The sequence below is a fragment of the Sus scrofa genome, chromosome 18 (assembly GCF_054392235.1).
Source record: "Sus scrofa isolate SSC_HxYL_T2T_F1_AM1 chromosome 18, Sscrofa_HxYL_maternal_Yorkshire_Landrace_v2.0, whole genome shotgun sequence".
In the NCBI taxonomy this organism is placed as follows: domain Eukaryota; kingdom Metazoa; phylum Chordata; class Mammalia; order Artiodactyla; family Suidae; genus Sus; species Sus scrofa.
Window position 1 is genome coordinate 12,982,489 of NC_139400.1, and position 23,676 is coordinate 13,006,164.

At 49.5% G+C, this 23,676-nt stretch overlaps 1 protein-coding gene across 2 annotated transcripts in view; it reads right to left on the reverse strand.

The window, feature by feature from the left end:
• Positions 1-23,676, reverse strand: part of DPP6 (dipeptidyl peptidase like 6) — a 1,001,611-nt gene that overhangs the window by 894,416 nt on the left and 83,519 nt on the right. Inside the window, exon 1 of one of the 2 annotated variants that reach the window (XM_085005073.1) lies at positions 12,319-13,082. The exons of the other annotated variant lie outside the window; for it this stretch is intronic. Coding sequence (XP_084861199.1) covers positions 12,319-12,369 — 51 coding nt within the window. The 5' untranslated portion in view covers positions 12,370-13,082. Of the gene's footprint in view, positions 1-12,318; positions 13,083-23,676 lie in introns of those variants that run through there. 2 annotated transcript variants of the gene reach the window in all.

Genomic DNA, 23,676 nt, shown 5'->3' on the forward strand with positions numbered 1-23,676 from the left:
TAGGAGTTCCCATTGTAGCTCAGCAGTTAATGAACCTGACTAGCATCCATGAGGACTCGGGTTCGATCCCTGGCCTTGCTCAGTGGGTTGAGGATCCAGCATTGCCACGAGCTGTGGTGGTCACAGACCTGGCTCAGATCTGGTGTTGCTGTGGCTAAGGTGTAGGCAGGGGGCTTCAGCTCTGATTCAACCCCCAGGCTGGGAACCTCCATATGCCACAGGTGTGGCCCTAAAAAGACAAAAGACAAAAAAAAAAAAAAAAAAAAAGGAAGGCTCATTATAAGCTGTTGGAGAGTTTCTTGTTTCCAGGTGATACTGAACTGCTTCCTATGCATCAAAGAGCAGGCGAGAGATTTTCACCTTCTATCAGCTAGAATGAAATCATCTTTGCTTTTGCACAAGGGTCATTATTGTTGCAAAGTTTTGCAGGGGCTGCTGCCGTCTTTTCTGCAACCAAACCCAAGCCACTTGTAAATGCCACGACTTTCTGTCCGGAAGTCCCAGCCTTCAATTCTCCGGAGATTTTCAGAAAAGATGCTGCCACATTCTGAAAAGACGACCTGGACTTAAGCACAGCTCTGTATGTTCGTTTTAAACAGGTGAAAAATCAACAACAATAAAATAGGAAGAAACTTGGGGAAGCCGAGAAACAGAAAAAGACAGCAATGGTTGGGTGGAAACAAGGTATTTCTAATGGTCAAATTCATGGTCCCTCTGATCAAATGTAAATAAACTGGAGAGACATGGAGACGTTTTTCCTGGTAAAGAGTCCACAAAGGAGACACAGGACAGCTGTCAGATGAAAGGTCAGACTGTCCCTTAAAAATAGGGATTAGACTAACTTTCTGTTGTCAGAGGCTTAGAACTAGAACTGTGGGAAGGTGCCTGAAGGTAGGCTTCAAAGGAACAAGAAGAAAGTTCTCGAAGACCGGACTTGTCCAGAATGACCTAAAAGTCCATCAACAGAGGCATGGATAAAGACGACATGATACACATAGACAATGGAATATTGTTCAGCCATAAAAAGAATGAAATAAAGCCACTTGCAGCCACATGGATGGACCTAGACATTACAATACTAAGTGAGGTAAGTCAGACAAATACTATATGATATCACTTATACGTGGAATCCAATAAAAACGTGGTACGAATGAACATACTTATAAAAACAGAAACAGATGCACAGATTTCAAAAACAAACCTATGGGTTGCCAAAGGAGAAATGTGAGGGGGAGAGATAAATTAGGAGTTTGGGGTTAATATGTACACACTACTATTTATAAGGTAGATACCCAACAGGGACCTACCGTATAGCACATGGAACTGCACTCAGTACTCCGTAATAACCTACATGGGACAAGAATCTGAACAAAGAATGGATATATGTACATCCCTTTGCTATATACCTGAAACGAATACAACATTGTTAAATCAACTATAATCCAATAAATTTTTTCTCTTAAGGGCCACACCCACGGCATACGGAGGTTCCCAGGCTAGGGGTCGAATCAGAGCTATAGCTGCCAGCCTGCACCACAGCCACAGCAATGCGGGATCCGAGCCGCGTCTGCAACCTACACCACAGCTCACGGCAACACCAGATCGTTAACCCACTGAGCAAGGCCAGGGATTGAACCCACAACCTCATGGTCGGGTTTGTTTCCAATGAGCCACAATGGGAACTCCTCCAATAAATTTTTTAAAAGAAGATGTATAGATTTACAATGGAATACTACTCAACCATAAAAAAGAATAAAATAATGCCATTTGTGGCAGCATGGATGGACCCAAAGATTATCATACTAAGTGAAGTAGGTCAGAAAGCGAAAGACAAATACCATTTGATATCAGGTGGAATCTAAACTATGACACAAATGAACCTCTCTATGAAACAGAAACAGATTCACAGACAGAGGGAAGAGACTGGTGGTTGCCAAGCAGGAGGGATGGATTGGGAGTTTGGGACTCGCAGATGCAAACTATTATATAAAGGACGGATAAGCAATAAGGTTCTACTGCACAGCACAGGGAACTATATTCAATATTCTGTGATAAATCATCATAAAACAAAAACATGAAAAAGAATATATATATATATATATATATATATATGGATAACTGAATCGCTTTGCTATATAGCAGAAATTAACACATTGTGAATCAACCATACTCCAATAAATTTTTCTAAAAAAAAGAAGATGTGGCATATATCCACAACGGAATACTACTCAACCATAAAAAAGAATAAAATAATGCCATTTGCGGCAGCATGGATGGACCCAAAGATTATCATACTAAGTGAAGTAAGTCAGAAAGAGAAAGACAGATACCCTACAATGTCACGTGGAATCTAAACTATGACACAAATGAACCTCTCTATGAAACAGAAACAGATTCACAGACAGAGAGAAGAGACTGATGGTTGCCAAGCAGGAGGGATGGATTGGGAGTTTGGGACTCGCAGGTGCAAACTATTATATAAAAGACGGATACGCAGTAAGGTTCTACGGCACCGCACGGGGAACTCCATTTAACAGTCTGTGATAAACCATCATGAAAAAAACATGAAAAAGAATACATACATACACATATATATATATGGATTACTGAATCACTTTGCTGTATAGCAGAAATTAACACAACATTGTAGATCAAATATATGTCACTAAAATAAATTAAAAAATAAGAGCCAGTTTCTAGTTCCTACATATTTTTCTAGAAAAGGCTAGAAATCCCAAAAGGACAAAGCATTAGAACAGATCTCCTTCCAGATGATCTCTAGATTCCCTTCCAACCTTCGGGCTCGATGTTTCCTTCCAGTTGTAGCTGGAAAGAAGAGGACTTTTGCGAGAATACGCAGTGGGCAGCAAAGACCCTGAGCTGGGAGTGGGGAGCAGCTGAGCCCTGACCCTCCCACGAAATCACTTCTCCCAGACTCAGCTCTTTCCACCAAAACCAGAAATGGTATTTGCCCTGTCAACACAATGGGTCGCTCTAATGTCATGAGACAGTGGATGCAAAGTTGCTTCATAATCTCTACCGATGCTCAAGAAACTCTAAGTTATTAGCATACGGAAGTTTGAAACGATAGCGGGGTCATCTTAAAACAGGCACAATTAACTGAGTCATAGGAAGCAGAATAGCAAAAAAAAAAAAAAAAAAAAAAAATCTATTATGGAAAGCTTATCAGAATTTGATTTGGCCTGAGAAACAGAAATTTCTGGGAAACTAGTATTTAACCAGAAAACCCTTGGTTTCCTGTTGTAATCATTAGATTAAATTTTATAAAATGTGTCAATCCTTTTTCTGCCGGAGCATGGCGACTCCAGTCTCTCATTGAATCTTTTTGTCGGAAAAGGAGAATTTTGAACACTGATTCTCATTTTCCAAACACACAGAAGAAGAAGGTATAGAAAATTGGCCTATGCAGCTGGAGTCAAAAATGGACTCTAGAAAATCCATTTCGGCGTCAAGCACTGGGAGGATACGAGACTGTTTTCCAGTTCATTCAATTCATACTTGGGTTCCTATCAGCACAAGGTCTACTGCAAGCTGCGTATACACAATCCCCAAATCACAAAATGAGTATGATTTGAAGTAAAACTCTCTATGCTGCCTAACTGGGGCATCAGCCTAGCAGGCTGAGGGGGGAAAAAAAGGAGAAAAATCTTACCTTTCAAATACCATTACGATGAAGTGATCAGCCCTGCATTTCTTCCCAAGGCCAAACCCAACCACAGCCAGCGCATCAATGACCAGGTCTTGTGGCCGGCCAGTTCGTAACTCACAAAGTCAAAGGCCGTCATTCCAGAACCTTCGCTGACGCAGGCAGAACTGTGTGCGTGTGCCCCCGCCCTTTTATCGCCACAGATGAGTGAGCACGGGCTGGAAGCCAGAACACCCTTGGGCACCACGGTTCTTACTGCGTGGTGACTCCCCTCAATAGCTAAGACAGTCAAGAGCTACCCAAGGGCTTGTGCCCACAGAGCTCCCATCCACCAAGCCTGCACTCTGCTCGGCCGTGGTGCAAGCGCTTACATCTGGGACGTGTGTGCGTCACAGCAGACCTGCAGGCAGGGGCACACGCACACAGTTCTGCCCGCGTCAGCGAAGGTTCTGGAATGACGGCCTTTGACTTTGTGAGTTACGAACTGGTGTACACATTTATGCCACCTATAAACAGTGACACTGCAAGACAGGCCAGCAAGCTGGAAGACAACCACCTAAGTCAGTGCCGAGGGAATTACGGCCAACAAAACATTTGTTCTGGCTGGAAGGTTACTTCTCAAGCATGCCCTGAGGTCAGCATTGAAGAAACAAGGCCACCGCCAGCAGCGTCAAAAGGGACTTCAGGAATGAACATCTTTTCAAACGCCCTGATTTTACACACGAGCAAACAGCGGACCAGGGAGCCGCTTGCAGAGGCTGCTCAGAGAGCTGATGGCAAATTCTGGAATCTCTCCTGCTGCTCCAGAAGCCGTGGTCCCTCTTTGACCCGCCTCGCTCTATGGGTCTGAAATAAATGTTCAGGTCAATCACAAACAGAGCATCTTGCAGTCAAACGGATGGCTCGGCTCTGGGCAAGAAGCAAAAGCAGAGGACAGTGGGCTTTGGGCCCGCGTCCCCTCCCCAGGCTGTACCCAGGGCACAGAGCCCTGCCCAGCTCTCCCTGGCTCCTCCCTCCTTCTCTCCCCCGAGGGCCTCTTCCCTGTCCTTGTTCTGGACCCTCCTCTTGTCTTCCCAGACACTTTGCCTCCTCCACCGCCCCTGAAACACACCTGACTCTGCCCTTCCATGAGCAGAGAGGGCTTCTGCTAAATGGCAGCTTCGCGTGTTCAGGCCTTGGTGACAACCGTTGATTAAAAAGTTACCCCCAGTCCAGTGGTTCTCCGTCTTGGCTGCCAAGAGAACCACCCTCAAGCACAGTAACGCCCAGGCTGCAACGACTACATCAGAACGTTGCATGGGGAGTTCCTGTCGTGGTGCAGTGGTTAGTGAATCTGACTAGGAACCATGAGGTTGTGGGTTCAGTCCCCGGCCTTCCTCAGTGAGTTAAGGATCTGGCGTTGCCGTGGGCTGTGGTGTAGGTCGAAGATGCGGCTCGGATCCCATGTTGCTGTGGCTCTGGCGTAGGCCGGTGGCTACAGCTCCGATTCGACCCCTAGCCTGGGAACCTCCATATGCCGCAAGAGTGGCCCAAGAAAAGGCACAAAGACAAAAAAAAAAAAAAAAAAAAAGAACGTGGCCTGCCTGGCTGTGTGACTGTGTGTGCGTGAGTGAGCATGTGTTATATCTGTTTTGTGTGTGTGTCGGGTGTCTTGGGCATAGGTTTCGTGTGTGTAGGTACTGGGGTGTGTGCATATGCATGTATGTGTGTGCTGCGTGTGACTATGCAGGTGTCTATGGGGGTACATGGATGCTGGAGGGCTGTGTGTCGGGTTCGTGTGTGTGTGTGTGTGTGTGTGTGTGTGTGTGTGCTGGGTATTTTGTATTGAGGTGTGTGCATGTGTGGGCACTGGGGCTGTGTGCAGCTGTATGCATGTGTGTTGGGTGTGTGTATGCACATGCACATGTGGGCACATGTATGTTAGAAGGCTGTATGGTGGGTAAGTCTGTGTGTGTACGCTGGGTGGGGGGGGTGTATGTGTGCACGCTGAGGTGTCTGTGTGAGTATTGAGGGAGTGTGTGTACAGATATGTTTGTGTTGGGTGTACATATGTGCATATATGTGTGTGTTGAAGGGATATATGTTTGTTGGTGTGTGTGTGTTGGCCATTTGGTGTGACCAGCCACTCCCCTGGTACTAAAGTTCCTCTGGTGACTTAAACGGAGATCGAGGCTGGGATCTCTGCCCTGGGACAACCGCCCTGGGCCCCACCTGCCCACAGCATCACCTGACACCTCTGGGTCCTCCACCACATCCCTGAGGTCTGTGCCTCCCGGCCGCAGCTGAAACTCACTGCCCGGCTGGATCCCCAGACAGTCCGCCTCTTGGATGGACCCCGACCTCACAGGAGCCGCAGGGGCAAAGGGGGATTCTGCCGGGTTCTGCCTGGCCCCGTCCTTGCCCTCTCGGCCGGCGTGGCGTGCTTTCTTGAGCGCTACACTGCGGTCCTGTTAATTGAATGGAACTGCCTCCCATAACCCAAGAGGTCACAAAATTCTCTGCATCCCTGAATGTATTTTAAAGGAAGGAAGGGAGAAGACAACAACGAACCGGGGTAAATTTATGACCCCCCCCCAATAAAAAGGGCACGGAGGCAGCAGTTATGTAACTGGGATGCTGTGATTTACAGCAAATACAGTTTGCTCTGCATCCAAGGTTCTCGGCTCCTGAAGCCTTGGATTCTCTGGAGCGACAGGTCCGATGCGGGCATCTTCTGCCCTAATACGTAGTCTTTTGTCTCCATTCCTGAAACTGCTTCAGAGACTCAGAGTAAATGAGAAGCCCCGTTAAATGACAGCTGAATTTCTGTTAATGAGGTGACCCCCTAAGGATAGGGGAAGTCCCCTAAAGATAAGGGGTGATCTCCAGGAGAACCAACCATGATTAGAGGGTGGAAGCTCTCATTCACACCCCCCTCCCCCGTGACCTTCGGGAAGGGGTCGATTCAACCCTGCCTATGTCACGGAGGCCCCAGAAAAACCCAAAAGGATGGGGTTGGGAGGGCTTTGGGGTGGGTGAACTGGACACTTCAGGGGTAGAAGCACCCCCAACTCTCCAGGGTCAGAAGCTCCTGTGTCTGGGAACCTTCTAGACCTCACCCTGTATACCTCTTCCTATGGCTCTTCATTTATATTTTAATATCCTTTGTAATAAAACTAGCAATCTAGTAAGCAGCCTCGAGTCCCGAGTTCTCTGAGCCATTCTAGCAAATTAATGGAACTCCGAGAGGAGTCCTGGGAACCTCTAATCTCCTGCCAATTGTCACGAGCACCTGGACTTGAAACTGGAGCCAGAAGTGGGGCGAATCTTGTGATGGAGCCCTTAACCTGTGGGATATGATGCCACCTCCAGACAGACAGTGTTGGAACCGAGTTGAATAACAGGACACCCAGCTGGTGTCAGACAACTGCCTGGTGGTGTTGGAAAAAACCACCCATGGCGACCCCTAAAATGAGCACGAGCTGCAATTTCACCGTAGGTATAAATGGAAAACACACTAGGTATAGAATTCTCTCTTCTGTGATCAGAGGCATTCGACCTTGGAGAGATCCTTAAAATAAAAGAAAGAAAGAAAAGTACAACCAGACCCACGGACCCTTCTCCCAAAGGCTGCCCATGCTGAGTAGAGAAAAGAACATCTGTCCATTGGCTGGTGCATGCATCCACCTGGATGCTCCCTGCCCAGCACCTGACCGAGAGAGAAGGAAGATGCTAACGTCCTGGGAACCCACCACACCTCTTGGTATCAACACAGGGAGTTCAAACTCCAGACGGTGAGCAAGTGCGGAGTAATCTGATCAGCAAGTGGGACAGATCAGAGGAGGGAGAGGAATGAGGGTGGCACAGGAGACAGCCAATGTAGGGTGTTTACACATCCCAAGAGGAAGACTCAGCGAGCCATGAAGTCAAGACCTACAAAGGACCCTGGAAAGTCAGGAAAGCCCTCCCTTTTCACTACAGTTCTATTCCAGACAAGTTACGAAACTTCCGTCGCTGATCACCTCTTTCCGGGTCTAAGACCTTATTCCTGGAAATCCGAGCACCTCTCTCAATCTTTTATTCAAAGTTGGTGTTTAACGCCTTCCCAATCCCGAGACTTCTGTTTGAGTGGGGTGTAGAACGGCACCTGCTTCACACGTCCCGCCCCCCCGCTGACAGGTGGGATGAATCAATATTTGGAGAGGACGGTGATGGGGTTGCTTTTATGAATGGATGTTGACCGACTAGGAAGGAGACACATGGAGGTACCTATCACACCCCCGGGATGCATGGGGATAGTCTCAGAAACCCGTGACCTCCAAAATAATTCTGGAACCCACTTCAAGACAGCCACCCAATATACAAATGCCACCCAATACACACCACATTCAGGGCCAGCACCACAGCTTTTATGTCACTAGGATGCCAACTCCCACAAGGAGGCAGGTGTCTTGTTTCCAACTACCGGCCAACGGAGGGAAGATACTGGATCCTCTAAAAGTCATCTCACAAACGTCAGTCACTGTTCCCAAGTGGGCTGTGGGGTCCTGTGTCCCACCCAAAGCCCCATAACTCACCTGGAAACCTCAAAGCCTTTCCTTTGCTCACTAGGCTTATTACAAGCAGAGCATCAACACTGGGAAGTCACCCTGTTTCATGGAACTCAGTCAGGTACCCAAAGAGCCTGAGAGCCCGCCCTCGTGTGGGCACTTCTGCCCAGGGTTCCACTCAGCACAGGAAGGGGAAGGCAAAGTCGGAAAAGACCCGGAGCTCTTGACATCACGGGCAGATGCAATCAGTGGCCAGAGCCCTACAAGCAGTGCCAGTGGCCACAGGAGGACATCAGCTTTCCCTATGTGAGCAGTGAACTCCCAGACTGCGACTTGCACTTAAAGCCAACATCAATCAACCATGCGAGTCTCAGGCATCCCAGGGGGTGGCAGACCTCAGTGTCTCTTCGCTGAACCTCCTGTGACACAGCTATGGTCACCAAGGGCCTGTCCATCCTCATTTACCCACCATCTGCTCGCAGAGCCACCCACTCACACACACACACACACACACACACACACACACACCAAGGAAAGGGGACACTGCCACATAGGGCAGAGGGTAGCCCTGGGACTTTGATTTTTTAACTCAATCTCCAGTAAGCAACTCAATGTCTGGGAAAAGCTCGTATGGATAGAGTAAGGGAATTTAGCAGGAAGTAATAGCCTCTGGATAATAGAATTTTCCACTGACCCTAGAACCTACTGGAAGAGGATATGCCGCCCTCAAATAGCCCATTTAATTTAAACGACGGTTAAAAAGAAGGATATCAACAAAAGAATAGAGGAAGATTGGGTGGGAAAAAAGTGCAAGTCATCCCCCACGCAAAATTTTCAAATGCAGATTTTATGAAAATACAGTTATTTTTTTATTTTTTGCTTTTTAGGGCCATGCGCACAGCATCTGGAAGTTCCCAGGCTACGGGTCCAACCGGAGCTGCAGCTGCTGGTCTACACCACAGCCACAGCACCAGATCTCTGAGCCGCATCTGCGACCGACACCACAGCTCATGGCAACACCAGAGCGAGGCCAGGGATCGAACCTGCAACCTCATGGATACCAGTCGGGCTTGCTTTCGCTGAGCCCCAACAGGAACATGGAGAATACAGTTATTTTTTAAAAACAGTTTCTGTTTCGAGAGAGTGAAAAGAATCTCCATCTCTCTCCGGGTGGATGACATCGCAGGCGGAACGTGGCTGGCTGAGTTCTCAGCACAAGAAAAATAAAGTTTATGAAAAAGACTCTCCTCGAGAATTAAAACAGAAATTGTGAATGATTCGGCCCGTTATTTTTTTTCACCCATTTACGCAGCCAGAAGGAGACGAGGGCGCGTGCCAGCACAATCTCCTCCTCCTCCATCACCTACCCGGCGGCAGCAGCAGTGAACTTCTAGAGCAACGCGTACGAAATACAACGTCCGCTAAGGTTTGATGCACACAGACGTGTGCGTAAGGGTTATGGCACCGCCAAGACAAGCCAGGTGCCACTGTCACAGTTCTTGGGAACAAGAGTCCCCAGGTCCAGGATGGTCACGCATGAGGACATGGGTGAGGAGAGTCTGTGTCCAAGGCTCGCTGCCCACCTCTCGAGGGTCAGATGCTGCCTAATCTAGCAAGTTCCACCCCTCTTCCCAGCAGTCAGATGGGCAGCAACTCAAGCACCAATCACAGGAGGAGATCAGCCCCTCCTCATCGGGAATGTCAACTCTTACCTGAATGCCAATCAGGCTGCCAGGGCACAGAATCTGCCCATCAACCAATGCGAGAGAGGCTGTGGTTAGGCAGAGCCTTCAAGACAGCTGATGAGAAACTGGGGCTCCCTAAGTCTCCAAATAATGACTGCAGGGCAGCAGGATCACTCAATCAAAGCTGCGTGGGTTCAGGTGGAACGCGACATTTCAGAAAAGGCACAAACACGACTGCAGAGGGATAATGATCCACTGAAGAACTGACAGAATGAGAAGGCGAGTCTGTGTCTCCTTCCTCTCGCAGGCCAACAACAATCGGACCATCCTACAAGCATGACTGGTGGCTGTAGAACTCTCCAGGCTTGGATCAACCCACTCTGACTGCCCTTATGAAACGCAGACACAGAGAAGGATACACAGCAGGCACCCCAAGAACAGCCTGATTCAGAGTGTGAGTGAAAATGAGATGAGCTTTCTCCTCGGTCTTTATTTTCTGAAATAAATGCAGAGACGGGACGGTGGGAGCAAAGACCTTAAAAGTTGGTTTTTTTTTTTGGTTTTTGTTTTTTTTTAATGAAGATGCCACATAAAGATGTTGCCCTGTCACAATGTGTCACCTAAGTTAGAAGAAACACTTAATGGACAACAGATGAGGTGGAGAATCCATATTGCCCCATCATCGTTATTATCACTAGGACGACTCTAAAAGCCTCTCTCTGGCCTTGTCCCAAGTGTGTAGGTTTTACTAGAACACCACCGCATCACACAAGACAAGAATTGCGGGTGTGGGTGGGAATTTAATACGAAAACATTACTCCACGCACGGGTCTGCCCTGTTTCTATAAGAAATTATGCTGAACCCCACAACAGCTAAACAGGCAGTGGGGAAATGAGGGATGCAGATGTATTTTCACAAGTAGGTCTGCCGCTCAGGCAGCCAGAGGACCAGCCTGATGAAGGCCTTTGAAAGAGGGGCCTGTCATCTGGGGGGTGGGGTGGGGGTTCCACAAAATAGCCCCTTGGATACAGTTACTTTGCGCGCAAGGTCTGTCTGGAGCAGAGCGCACACCCCAGGCCAAAGTCAAGTTCTGAAGGGGTGGTGCTCCTTCCCCGCCAGGCAACAGGTGTCCTGCTGTGGGCGTGGTTAAGCCCGGCTGGGGACGGGTTCGAAGCGAAGAAATCTGTCCTGTCTGGTCTCTTTTTGTTTACAGCAAGACCTCCAGATGGATCGCTGACTGGCTTCTCCCAAACACACCTCTGCTCCCCGCCTCCCATCGCAGGGACCCCATTCCCGTGGTCACCAAAGGGAGACTCTGCACCAGAAGGAATTCCTGCCTTCCCACGCGTACCTCCAAAGTCACACTGCACTCCCCACCTCGCGACCGCTCCCCTACGACAAAGTCCCGGCAGGCGGGCGTGTGGGAGGAAGGCAGAGTCCCTCCTCCCAAGCATCCCACACCAACCCCGAAAGGGTTAAACCATCCGCCAAATAAACACGCTCCGGCACACACACAGTTTTCCAGAGACCAAGATGGCAACCTCCTCGTCCTCGCCAGGAGGGTCCGGCGCCCTGACCCCCCGCGGTCCCCCGCCCGCGCTCACGAAGCGGGCCGCTGGGGCGCCAAAGGTGCCGCGGTCCCCGGAAGCGGGCGGGGGGCGGCGGGGAGGCGGGACGCCGGGGTCCTCGAGTTAGCAAAGTTGGCAAGGCGAAGATGGCCCCTGGCCTGCAGCCCTGAGCCCCCCCGCCGATCGGAGGTGTCCCCGGCGCGCAGTCCTCCTCCCGGGGAGGATGTGCCGCTGTGACGCTCGCCGGCACAGCCAGCCTTTCGGGGGAGCCATCGTTGTCACACCCGGGAGCAGGGCCCCGCCCGGCCGGCGGCCGCGGCGACAGCAGCCGGAGCCGAGCGACGGGCTCCCGCCCGAGTGAGCCCCAGGTCGGCGGACCCCAACAGGTCTCAGGCTCCGGAACTCGCAGCCCCGAGGCCGGCGCGGGCACCCGGGCCCAGCGCTCCTCCCCTGGCCTCGGCGACCTCGCTCTCCGCAAGTCTCCCCAAACGGCCCGGGGGCTCGGCTGGGAACTGGGACCCACGGGTGGCCGGCGAGGGCTGGTCTGCCGCCCCTTCCCCACCTCGCACGCCCGGCCCCTCGCCCAAGGCACAAGCCACCTGCCCAAAGCCGAGGGCGCGCAGAGCCGCAAAGTTGCAATTGGCGAATAAACACCCGATCCTCCGCACCCAGGCGGCCGCCGCTGGGCCGGGGGCGGGGGAGGGAGGAGGCCGGGGGGGGGGGGGGTGTCCAGGTGGGAAGTGGCGGCGGCGGCGCCGCGCCCCGCACGGGGTTCGCGGTCGTTCCCGGGGGTTGGGACTCGCCCCCCATCACCGGTACCCACTGCGGGTTTTCCCGGGCCCCGCGCGCCTCGCCCGCCCGCACTCACCATCACGTTCCCTTGCATTTTAGCCGTCTTAATCATCGCCTTTTCCTTCATGCTGCCCCAAGTCCGAACCTGACTTCTGGCCCAGAGAAGAGTAACTTAATCCATTGTCTCGGTGACGATAAAAGTAGAAATCGGACCGGCCGAGGACTGGGTGGAGTTGGCTTTTGAAGGAAAAAAAAAAATTCTTCCAGCGCTTGGGTCTCCCCCTGCGCCACCCTGCCCCTCTCCCCTCCCCGGCGGATCACAATAGCAATCAACTCTTTTTGGCCGCCGCGCAGAAAGAAAAATAAGCCGGAGAGGAAGGTGTGGGGGTTGCTGTTTTCAACAAAAGCCGGGCGCCGGGAGCGGGGGCGCGGGGAAAAGGCTGCGAGCTGCGGGGCCAGCTCTGGCAGCCTGCGTGTCCGGCCAGCCGGCGGTCCGCGCTCCGCCAGCGACAGCGGCGCGACGCGCGGGGCGCACGCGGGGACACTGGGCGGCGCGGCCGCCTCCGGGGCTGCTGGGCAGGCAGCGCGGGCGCCGCACTTGTCCCTCAGGGCGGGGACCCCGGCGGGGCGGCGGCGACAGCAGGGCGGGCGGGCCTGTGTGTATGTGCCTGTGTGTCTGAGTGTGTGCACGCGCGCGCGTACACACACTGGTTGCTCTGCCTGAAGCCGGCTGGACCAGGAAGCCTCGGGCTGCACCAAGGTTCAGGGAGCCGAACTGTCTGGACAGAGCCGGAAGCCCCTGGAAGCAGCCCCTGCTGGGTTAGACGCCCCCTCCCCTCCGGCCGGGTGTACGCGGCGCACGCTCTCTAGGTTTTTACAAACAGGCACTACCGCGATGCCCGCGGGTGGAGCCGCCGCCTTGCGCCCGGCGTGTGCGCTGGATCGGCGGCGACTACCTCCTGGCTGCGCCCGCGGGAGAGCAGGGAGAGACCAGGCAGAGCCGGGCGCTGCCCGGCACGTCGGCTGCTAGCGCGGCAAAGCTGAGGAGGGGGGAGCTGAGAGCTCATAAATAATGTTGTTTCGGGTTACCAAGGGACGCACACTGCGTCTCCATGGTTGCACTCCGGGTCTGCATCTGAATCTGCCGCCGCGACATGTCCACGGCACAGGGCGCCTTGCTCGGCAGCAGCAGGTGCCGGCGCCAGCGCGTACCGCCACCCTGTGCCCGCACACCTGGCTTTCTAGGCTTCACAACGCCCCCCGCCCCCGCCTCGGCCCCTCGGGCGTCTTTGTTTCTTCGCACCGGAACCCACCGGCTTCCCACAGCCCCGCCCCGCCCCTAGGAGCCGGCCTGGCCCCGGAGCCCGAACCCCACTCCAATCCCCCAACCCTACTCCACCCCTAACGGCGGGTGGCCCAGGTACCGAGCCCTGGGTTTCCAGATCACCACCCCCTGGGCTCTCCCGGGCGGATGAATGGTTCACTCCCGCGGGTTAGCTTCCTGGACCACACACGGAGCGCGCTCCCGAGCGCGCGCCTGCTGCTGGTGGTCAAATTCAAATGCTGACCAACCCCAGCGGCGGGGAAGAGCGCACAGAGGAGGTCTCCCCACGCCGCGGCTTTCCTCCACCGAGGACCAGGCCGCTGCCCAGGCAGAACTGGAGCTATTCCAACAGGCATCAGCGCATCAGGCTTGAACTCACGTGTGTGTGTGTGTGTGTGTGTGTGTGTGTGTGTGTGTGTGTGTGTGTGCGCGCGCGCGCGCGTCCTCGCCTGGGGGGCAAGTGGCGGGAAAGAGAGGCTGGGAGGGGTTTGAGAAGCTTTTCCGGTTTTTTACATTCACAAAAAATCACGTGTAAGAATGAATAAGAGTCCAGTCTCCAACCCACGCAAGCAGGGAATTCTGAGCAATTGCAACAGTAATTATGTGTAAATTACCCACAATGCCTGCATATATTAAACATATATATATGCATATTATACGTATATATAAGCATATGCAAGCAGTTGGTTTCCAAGTGAAAAATACTTGTAATTAATGATTTGGTTTAAGAGGTAAGTGGAAGAAACTGGTGAAAACTGAGTTGAAGAGCAGCTTTTAAAGGAATGTGGAGTTCTCGTTAACCAATCCAACTAGGAACCATGAGGTTGCAGGTTCGATCCATGGCCTTGCTCAGTGCGTTAAAGATCCGGGGTTGCCGTGAGCTGTGGTGTTAGTTGCAGACAGGGCTCCGATGCTGCGTTGCTGCGGCTGTGATGTAGGCCGGCAGCTACAGCTCCAATTCGACCCCTAGCCTGAGAACCTCCATAGGCCACGGGAGCGGCCCTAGAAAAGGCAAAAAGACAAAAAAATGAAAAGTAAATAAAGGAATGTGGATTTGCCAGGAAAGTGGCAGGCATAACCACCACGGCATTTTTTTTAGATTTAAGAAACACTCTCCTATGTCAGGATTCTTCTTTTTTTTTCCTTTTTTGTCTTTGTACGGCCACATCCGTAGCATAGGGAAGTTCCCAGGCTAGGAGTTGAATCTGAGCTGTAGCTACCAGCCTACACCACAGCCACAGCAACACTGGATCCTTAACCCACTGAGCAAGGCCAGGGATCGAACCCACGTCCTCTTAGATACTAGCTGAGTTCATTACTGCTGAGCCACAATGGGAACCCCTATGTTAGGATCCTTAATGACGACTTTTCTCTAGAAATGAACACAGAGACCCATCATCTTGTCCTGTGGACCTTCACACTAAATCCAGCTTAACGTGGACCAAAAAATGCTGCCCATCTAAATTCTGTTTGTTTGTCTTTTTAGGGCCACACCTGCAGCATATGGAAGTTCCCAGGCTAGGGGTCAAATCTGAGCCACAGCTGCAACCCGAACCACTGCAGCGACAACACTGGATCCTTAACCCACTGTACCACATCGGGAACTCCAAAATGTTTTTTTTCTCCCCCCTGCATTTATAAACATGGGATCCAAAGGGCGTCCTATATTTATCAGTGAGTGTTGGCTTATCTCTCTAGTTTTTGCTGTTGTCTGGTCTACAAGAGGGCATGTTTATCTCATGGTTTTCACCACATCATGTGTGAGGTCTGAGCAGGGGATCTGCCACACTTTGCAGCACCTGTGTCCCGTCTACTTTTGCTTAGTGTGGACTCGTGGACTTTGAGAGGCTCTCTCCAAACCTGCTCTAACGGAGCCACTGTTTTGTCCATCCTTCTGCTCCATCCTCAATGGGCTCTCCAGAGAAAAAGAACACACACACACACACACACACAGTCTATGGCTATATATAGATACATATATGTATCTATAATAAATCTATAAGTTTATTGCATAGATTATATAATTATGCAGTCCATCTTATAATACATAAATTTATTATAAGATATTGGCTCACATGCATTTGAAGGCTGGTCAAGTCCCAAGATCTACAGTCAGAAAGCTGGAGACCCAGGAGAACCAGCGGTATAAGTTCTGGCCCCTGAGTCAACAGGCTCAAGACCCAAGAAAAGTTAATGTTTTAGTTTGAGCCTGAGGGCAAGAAAAAAACTGAGGTCTCAGCTCAGAGCAGTCAAGTAGAAAATCCCCTCACTCAGTCTCTCATGTCTTCAACTGATTGGACAAGGCCCACCCATGTTAGGAAGGGCAGTCAGCTTTACTCACTCTGCTGACTATTAATCTCAGGCAGAAACATCCTAAGAGACACACCCAAAGTACTGTCTGAACAAACATCTGGGCACCCCGTGGCCCAGTCAGGTTGACTCATAAAACTAATCATCACAGGGCATAAGAAAAAAGACAGATTAATTCAGGACGGACAGTCTTTGAATGGTGAGCTTTCTGACTGCTCATTCTATATAATTTGATTTACCCATAAGCTTTCAGGACGATATCTTCTGGAAAAACATGAGGTCTGTCGGAATTTATTTGACAAAAGGCGCAGGGATGACAATAGTGGTTTGGGGAAAACATTTAGGAATTAAACAAATTAACTTCAACTATGATGTGACACTAATAATATACCAAGCACAGTGATTTTATTATAGGAAACATTCTTTATCCTCAGGGATGTTACAGGGTCTGGTGGGAGACATCAAAATTAACAAGAGTGACAACAGCAATCTGAAGAAGAGAAATATGATACAAGAATGGAAATAATAAGGCCTGTGGAGTGTTTAGACAAACACCAGAGAAAGCGAAAGCCTGTGGTGACAGCTGAGACATGTCTCAAAGGAGCAATGTAGCTGCAGCAGTTAGGGACGTGGAGCCAGGGGCAGGGACAGCCGCCAGAGGAAGTTCATGAGTGGTTCAGAGAGCGAGCCCCCAGATGCAGGGCTGGGGGGTGGAAGATGAGAATGGAAAGGCAGGCTGAGACCAGCAGTGACAGTCCCGCAAGCCATCTCCTATGGGAAAGACGGTGACGGGGCCACAGCCCCCATGTGGAGAAGGACACAGCTAGATCCATGTTTTAAAAATGACTGTCTTCTCCAAGCTGCCCCCAAAGGCCAAGAGGCCAGGCCCCTGCGAAGCTGCTGCAGGGATTCTGAGCAGGGACAATGAGCCTATGGACCCGGTGGCAGGAAGTCTGCTTGACAGACCCTGACGCATCCCTGATGCAAAACTCGTTAAGATCAATGTCACCCTGCTTGCATACGAACCATTGCTCAACTCCTCCTTCGCCACCACGCAGGAGCCCGTCACCAAGAGATGGAGACTAAATTTAGCATCAACTCCAGGATACCGGAACATTAAACTCTCTAGGTTGGACACCACAGATCAACCAGAGTTCAATTTTAAAAATTAGAAAATTGGGCAGAAATTGACCAAATATTGGAAATCAACTACAATAAACATAAAAAAGAAAATAGAATACTTTAAAAAATAAAAATTAGGAGTTTCCGTCGTGGCACAGTGGTTAACAAATCCGACTAGGAGCCATGAGGTTGTGGGTTCAGTCCCTGGCCTTGCTCAGTGGGTTAAGGATCCGGCGTTGCCGTGAGCTGTGGTGTAGGTCACAGACGCGGCTTGGATCCCGCATTGCTATGGCTCTGGCGTAGGCCAGTGGCTACAGCTCCTATTCGACCCCTAGCCTGGGAACCTCCATATGCCGCAGGAGTGGCCCTAGAAAAAGCAAAAAGACAAAAAAAATTAAAATAAAAAAATTAAAATTAAAAAAATTTAATTGCTGTGATGGCACATAAGCCCTTATCTTTCTTACAGCTAAAGCAGCCCTTCCAATAATTTATCTCGTGTATTTTTCCATGTCAGCTTCCCTGTACCCAGGAGGGCATGTGCTGGCCTGCTTCTCTTTGGGTCCTCGTGCTCTCAACCTGTGTCAGATAAAAAGAAGGTGTTCAGTACGTGTTTCTTGGACAAAGGAGACCATGAGTGAAGGGACACGGATGCCACTGTTATGTCCACTGCACTCTTAAGCAAGACCTGACATCATACAGTTTTTTCATCCCTTTTTTATGCCTAGTTAGGTTGTTCTACTGGTGAAATCGAAGTCAGAGAAATCCCAAGTGGATACATAAACGAGCTTCCAGATCTAATCAGAAGACCTTAAGCTTTGGCGGCGCTTTCCCCTGTCCCGGTGTAGACCAAGAGGAAAGTGTGTCAGTTAATCTCTGTCTCTGGCCTCGAACAAGTGGAGAGGGGTCTTTTCCTCGAGCCCCTGACATCATGAACTTCTCAGGAATGTGATGACGTTGTCCAGTCCCCTACCTTAAAGGGGCCCCAGCTACTTTAGGTTGTAGATTTCTATGGACCACCACGCGTTTGGGATGGAGTGGAGCGTCTCGTCTCCACCGGCCATTGACTCGTGTGTTCTACCATGTACCCGATTCACAAGGGGAGGCGTGCAGGGTGCAGAGCCTGGGTTTCACATCCCTGGTCGTGCCAGGATTCAACATTCTGGCCTAAAACCACAACGATTTCACCTGCTCAGCTAACCCCGCCTCCTTAGCGCAGGGAAGACCTCCTGACTCATGCAGTGTTGTTGTTGCTATTAAATACTTTCTTAATGAAACGTAAGAAGTATTAACTTTTTTCTTTTAGGCCATGCTGTAGCATGCAGAAGTGTCTGGCCCAGCGATCAAACCCAAGCCCCAGCAGTGACCGGAGCCATAGCGGTGACAATGCCAGGTCCTTAATCAGCTGAGCCGCCAGGGAACACCCAGAAGTATCAGTTATGGACAGCTCTTTTACAGGAATATCTATAGACAGAAGCTTTGTAAATAAGCAAATTATTGGAAAATACAAGCAATTAAATGTATGAAAATCCTATTATATTTAGGCCACGTAAAATCCCTTTATATAACACCTGCCTAACAGAAGCAGGATAGCAGAATACATATTTTAGGGTTCCTGCAGAATCTTTCGTAGAAGAGAAAAAGCCCAGTGCTTATGGACCGAAAGCTGTGAACACAGCAAATGTTTGTAGGTTAAAAAAGGGACTTGACTTTGCCTCTGCGATTATGCATTCAGTTTAAACCTGGAGCTGGGAACGCACAGATCTCTGCACTTTGGCCAGGGTTCTTTTCTCGCGCCTGCGGTTATACGGGCCCAGAAAGGAACGAAGCCCTGAATGATTGTCAGGAACCTGTCCTCCATCCCAGCGATCAAGAGGAATCATCCATCCGGAATGGTCTGGCGTCGCAAGCCCCACGGCAACTCTGTGGCTGAAGCACACCCCCCACACGTGAGTTCCTCCCTGCTAAAAATGCCACAAGCATCCATTTTTCAAAATATAAGTTTGACTCTTTTGTTTTCCTACAAAAGTCACAGTAACTCAAAACCACAAGCGGTCCTTTCACATCCACTGACATCCCTATTTTAAAAAGTCAGATACAAAAGAGACCAAAAAAAAAAAAAAAAAAAAGTCAGATACTAACAGCTGTTGGTGAGGACGTGGGGAAATGAGGTCCCTCGTCCATTGCGGGTGGGAAGGTAAATGGGTGCAGCTGCTTGGAAAAGTCTGGCAGTTCCTGCAAATGTCTGATGTTCAGGACATCTGACCCAGCAAAACCGATCTGGGTACATCTCAAAAGAAGGGAAGGCACGTGCCCACCAAAACTTGTGGGCACATGTTCACAGCAGCATGATTTAGAATCGGCAAAAGGAGGACATGAGCCAAGCATCCATCAGCAGATGAGCTGAGAAACAGAACAGGAGGGAGTCTTACAATGGAATATTCTCCCGCCGTAAACGAAATGAGGTGCTGATTCCGGTCACACTGCAAGGGATCTTAGAAACAGCCTATGCTGAGTCCAAGAAGCCGGTCCCAAAGACTCCAGGGTGTACGACTCCATTTACATGCCATGTCCAGGTAAGGGAGACGGAGAGACAAACGGTAGGGGTTGCCTGGGATTGGATAGGGGAGCTTGGGCTTGGGGGGAAGGGGGGGAGCGTTCATCAGGGGTGACTGCAAATGGGTCTACGCATTCCTTTGGTTCTAAAATTAAGTTGATGGCCCCCCAACTCTGTAAACATATCAAACATTATGGAGTTGCACGCTTTGCGTGGGTGAAATGTGTGTATGAACGTTCTCTCTCTGTAAAACTGTGAAGAAGATTGTGAAGGTTAAACAGGAAAACTAGAAGGAGTCTGCACGTGGACAATTGTTAAGTTTTAATGTAAAGCAACTAAAGTCGGAAATAAAAGGTAGTGCCTCACGGGGACAATTAGTTAATGGGGAAAACAGGAAATGCCGATCATGTGAAGAGACTGGGTCACAAATGCACGTTTATGTTTTAAGCAGAAATAAAACATTTAAGATAAAATCTTACGTACCACTGAATGCTATTTAAGAGTCAACCCATCTTCTTAAATATCTTTTTCCATATAAACTGTCTGCTCACGATATTTGCCTGTTTTTCCCTCTTGTCCTATCTTGCCTATGTTTAGCTGTAGGATTCTTTTTTGCATTAAGAAAAATGCTCTTTGATATTTTAAGTCACATGTTACCCATTTATTGCTCAGCGCTAAACCTCTCTAAGTGTATACTTTTTATAAACATTTTAAATATTTTGAACACCTGAAGATTGTTGAGATATTTGAAGAAAAAGCCACACTATACAAAACAGAACTGATGCCATCAAATCTAGCTTGTTTTCCCTTTGCCACTGTAATTTCACTTAGGGAAAAAAAAAAAAAAAAAAAAAAAAACCTGTCTATCAGGAGAAACCATTTTAGACATGCTTTATGTACAACTTCTAAAAACAAAACAAAAACTTAGAGCTTGAGAATTAGCTGGGGCTGCTTTGTGAGCGAAGGAGAGAGTTTACAGGGCAGCAGGTGTGAAAGCTGAAAGGCACTTCGTTGTAGATCTGAGATGTTGCAGTGGGACCCACTTCTGGGCTTGACCTTGATGCTGACGGACCAAGGTCCGAGAACAAAAGAGGATCATGGCTTTTGCATTCTCAGAGTTGGGGCGGGGCGGTCCTGCAGGAGCTTCTAAAGGGATAGATGTTTGGAGTTCCCGTTCTGGCTCAGCAGTTAACAAACCTGACTAGCATCCATGAGGACACAGGTTCGATCCCTGGCTTCACTCAGTGGATTAAGGATCCGGCGAGGCCGTGAGCTGTGGTGTAGGTCACAGACACATTTCTGTGGCTGTGGCGCAGGCTGCCAGCTACAGCTCCGATTGGACCCCTAGCCTGGGAACCTCCATAAGCTGCAGGTGCAGCCCTAAAAATGTTCCCTCTCTCCTTCCTTCTTCCTTTTTTTTTCTTTCTCTCTTTCATATTTTAAAATCTCCGTCATTTCCAACGGCATCTATCATCGTGCCATCCCGATATTTAATCATTTTCCTGCCTCCTCTCCTCATCTTCCTCTTTCCTTTATTTCTCAGGTCCAGGTTGGGGGACTGGTTGCCTGAGTCCAATCTCTGCAGGGATGGAGATGAATAAAGGGCATTTCTTTGCCCACCTTTTTTGACTGGTAAATTCCCATAGATGGCTTGCCATTTTTGTCCCTGTGATTCTCCTGAGAGATCTAGCCTTTCTGATACCACAACAAAACTTGGGGAAGATGAATGAACTGACAGCTATGATTAAGCCATCATCAGATTGCTTTTGCTGATGGTACCACCGTGGGTCTCTGGCATAATGAGAAACAGATATTCAGTTTCTGCCTGCAGTTCCTGACACAGGGCACCCTTGTAATTTCCTGTGTACCGGGAGCATCTTTTGTTCCAATATTTGTTCTTTGACTCCAGTTCCTGGCACAGAGTTCCTAAATCCCTGAGGATTGGCTGGGTGTAGGAGTGTCTTCTGGTCTAATGTGGTGACTCTGGGTGGATTCCTGGATAGTTTGGGATGGTTTAGTGCTGGTCACATGAAAGACCAAATCAGATGAGAACTTTCTGCCTCACCTCTCCACCCTCTGAGGAGGGAAGAGGGGCTGGGGTGGAATTATTCATCAATCGTGCCTATGTAAAGGAGATGCCATAAAAATCTCCAATCAACACGGTTCAGAGAGCTTCCGGGTTGGAGGTCCAGGGAGGGCGACAAACCTGGGGAGGACATGGAAGCTGTGGGGGCCCCCCCAGACCTCCCCCATGCACCTCTTCATCTGGCTATCCATCTGTATCCCTTATCACACGCTTCACGAGAAACAAGTACATGTAAAAGCAAATACATGAGTTCTGCGAGGGGTTGTACCAAATTACTGAGCTCAAAAAGGGGGTTCATGGAGGCCTAATTCGTAGTCAAGTTGGACAGACAGTGGGTAATGGGGGGGGCCCACTGCTTGGGTTTTTTGGTGGTTTTTTGTTTTTGTTTTTGTTTTTTTTTGCTTTTTGGGGCCGCACCTGCAGTATATGGAAGTTCGCAGGCTAGGGGTCAAATCGGAGCTACAGCTGCAGGCCTACACCACAGCCACAGCAATGCCAAATCCGAGCCACATCTTTGATCTACACTCCAGCTCACAGCAATGCCAGATCGCCGACCCACTGCGCGAAGCCAGGGATCGAACCCACGTCCTCATGGATACTAGTCAGATTTGTTTCTGCTGAGCCACAATGGGAACTCTGGGACCCACTACCTGTGATTGGCATCTGAATTGGGGACAGTCTTGTGGGATTGAAAACCAGTTCACTGATGCCATCAAGAATATTTTCCCTGAGGAGTTCCCATCGTGGCTCAGCGGAAATGAATCTGACCGACATCCATGAGGACATAGGTTCGATCCCTGGCCTCACTCAGTGGGTTAAGGATCTGGTGTTGCCATGAGCTGTGGTGTAGGTCACAGATGCAGCTCGGATCTGGCGTGGCTGTGGCTGTGGTGTAGGCCAGCAAGCTATAGCTCTGATTCAACCCCTAGCCTGGGAACCTGCATATGCTGTTGGTGTGGCCCAAAAAGAAAAAGAAAAAAGAAAAAGAGTATTTCCCGTATTTCCCCTCCATTGCCCCAAAGTTTCTTTCAGTGAGTAAACGTCTCTTTGTCTTGATGCTAGAAGGAGACGCCCTCTACCGGAGCAGGTGGTCTAGTCTGTGGATAACGTATGTGGTGCAATAGGCTGCATTTCTCTCAACTGTACTGAGTGCGCAGCTCATGGTTAAGAAGGTTTGAGAGCATGTATTTTGTCTTCAAACCCACATCCTGGCCTCCCAGGCGTCCGCCTCCTATTCACCCGTCACCCAAACCTCCCTCCTTCTTATTAGGGCAGTTCGGGGGCATGTTTCTCTCTTCTGGATATGCTGGATGCATCAGAATACATGGATAATCAATTACTATTTATTTATATCAAGTCATTGGTCAGATATGTCCTACTTAGAAAGTGTAGCTCTGCGGAAAGTTTTAATGTTGAGACCATCAATTTTACCCGTAATTTTTCCTATTTTTGCAGCAGGGACTCCCTTTTATACATATAAATTATAAATACGTTCATAGTTGATGATAACGCTTCTTGTTAATAATACTAATCCCACTATCTTACATTTATATAAAGTCTTCTAATATAGAAAATTAATTAAGCTAAAAGTCTCTCATTGTCGGCATAGGATTTAAAAAGAAGCATTATCTGTGATAACTGACAAGGAACATTTAGCGAGTGGTAAAATAGCTGGGGAGACCATAATTTCCATGTCTGCTAAGGGGAAGGATAATAAAAATGCAATTTTGTAACACCTGCTACTTGACTAAGCATCTCAGTAATGCTTTTTAAAATTACCATATTCTACATAATTAAAACAGGGAACTGCAAGCAAGGAGCATTCATTTCTCTCTCCTCTGCTTTGTGGGCCCATTAGGCGGGCCTGTGAGCAGCTCTATGCCAAAGGTTAAAATGTCAGCTGTTACAGGTGATGAGAAAAGGGAGCGAGGCTGAATGTTCTCGGAAGCGCTCCAAAGCCATGGTAATAATGATCCGGGTGTGGCTTAAAGGGCTCCAGGAGTGCCCAGGGCAGCACAGAGATGGCACACTCCTGGTG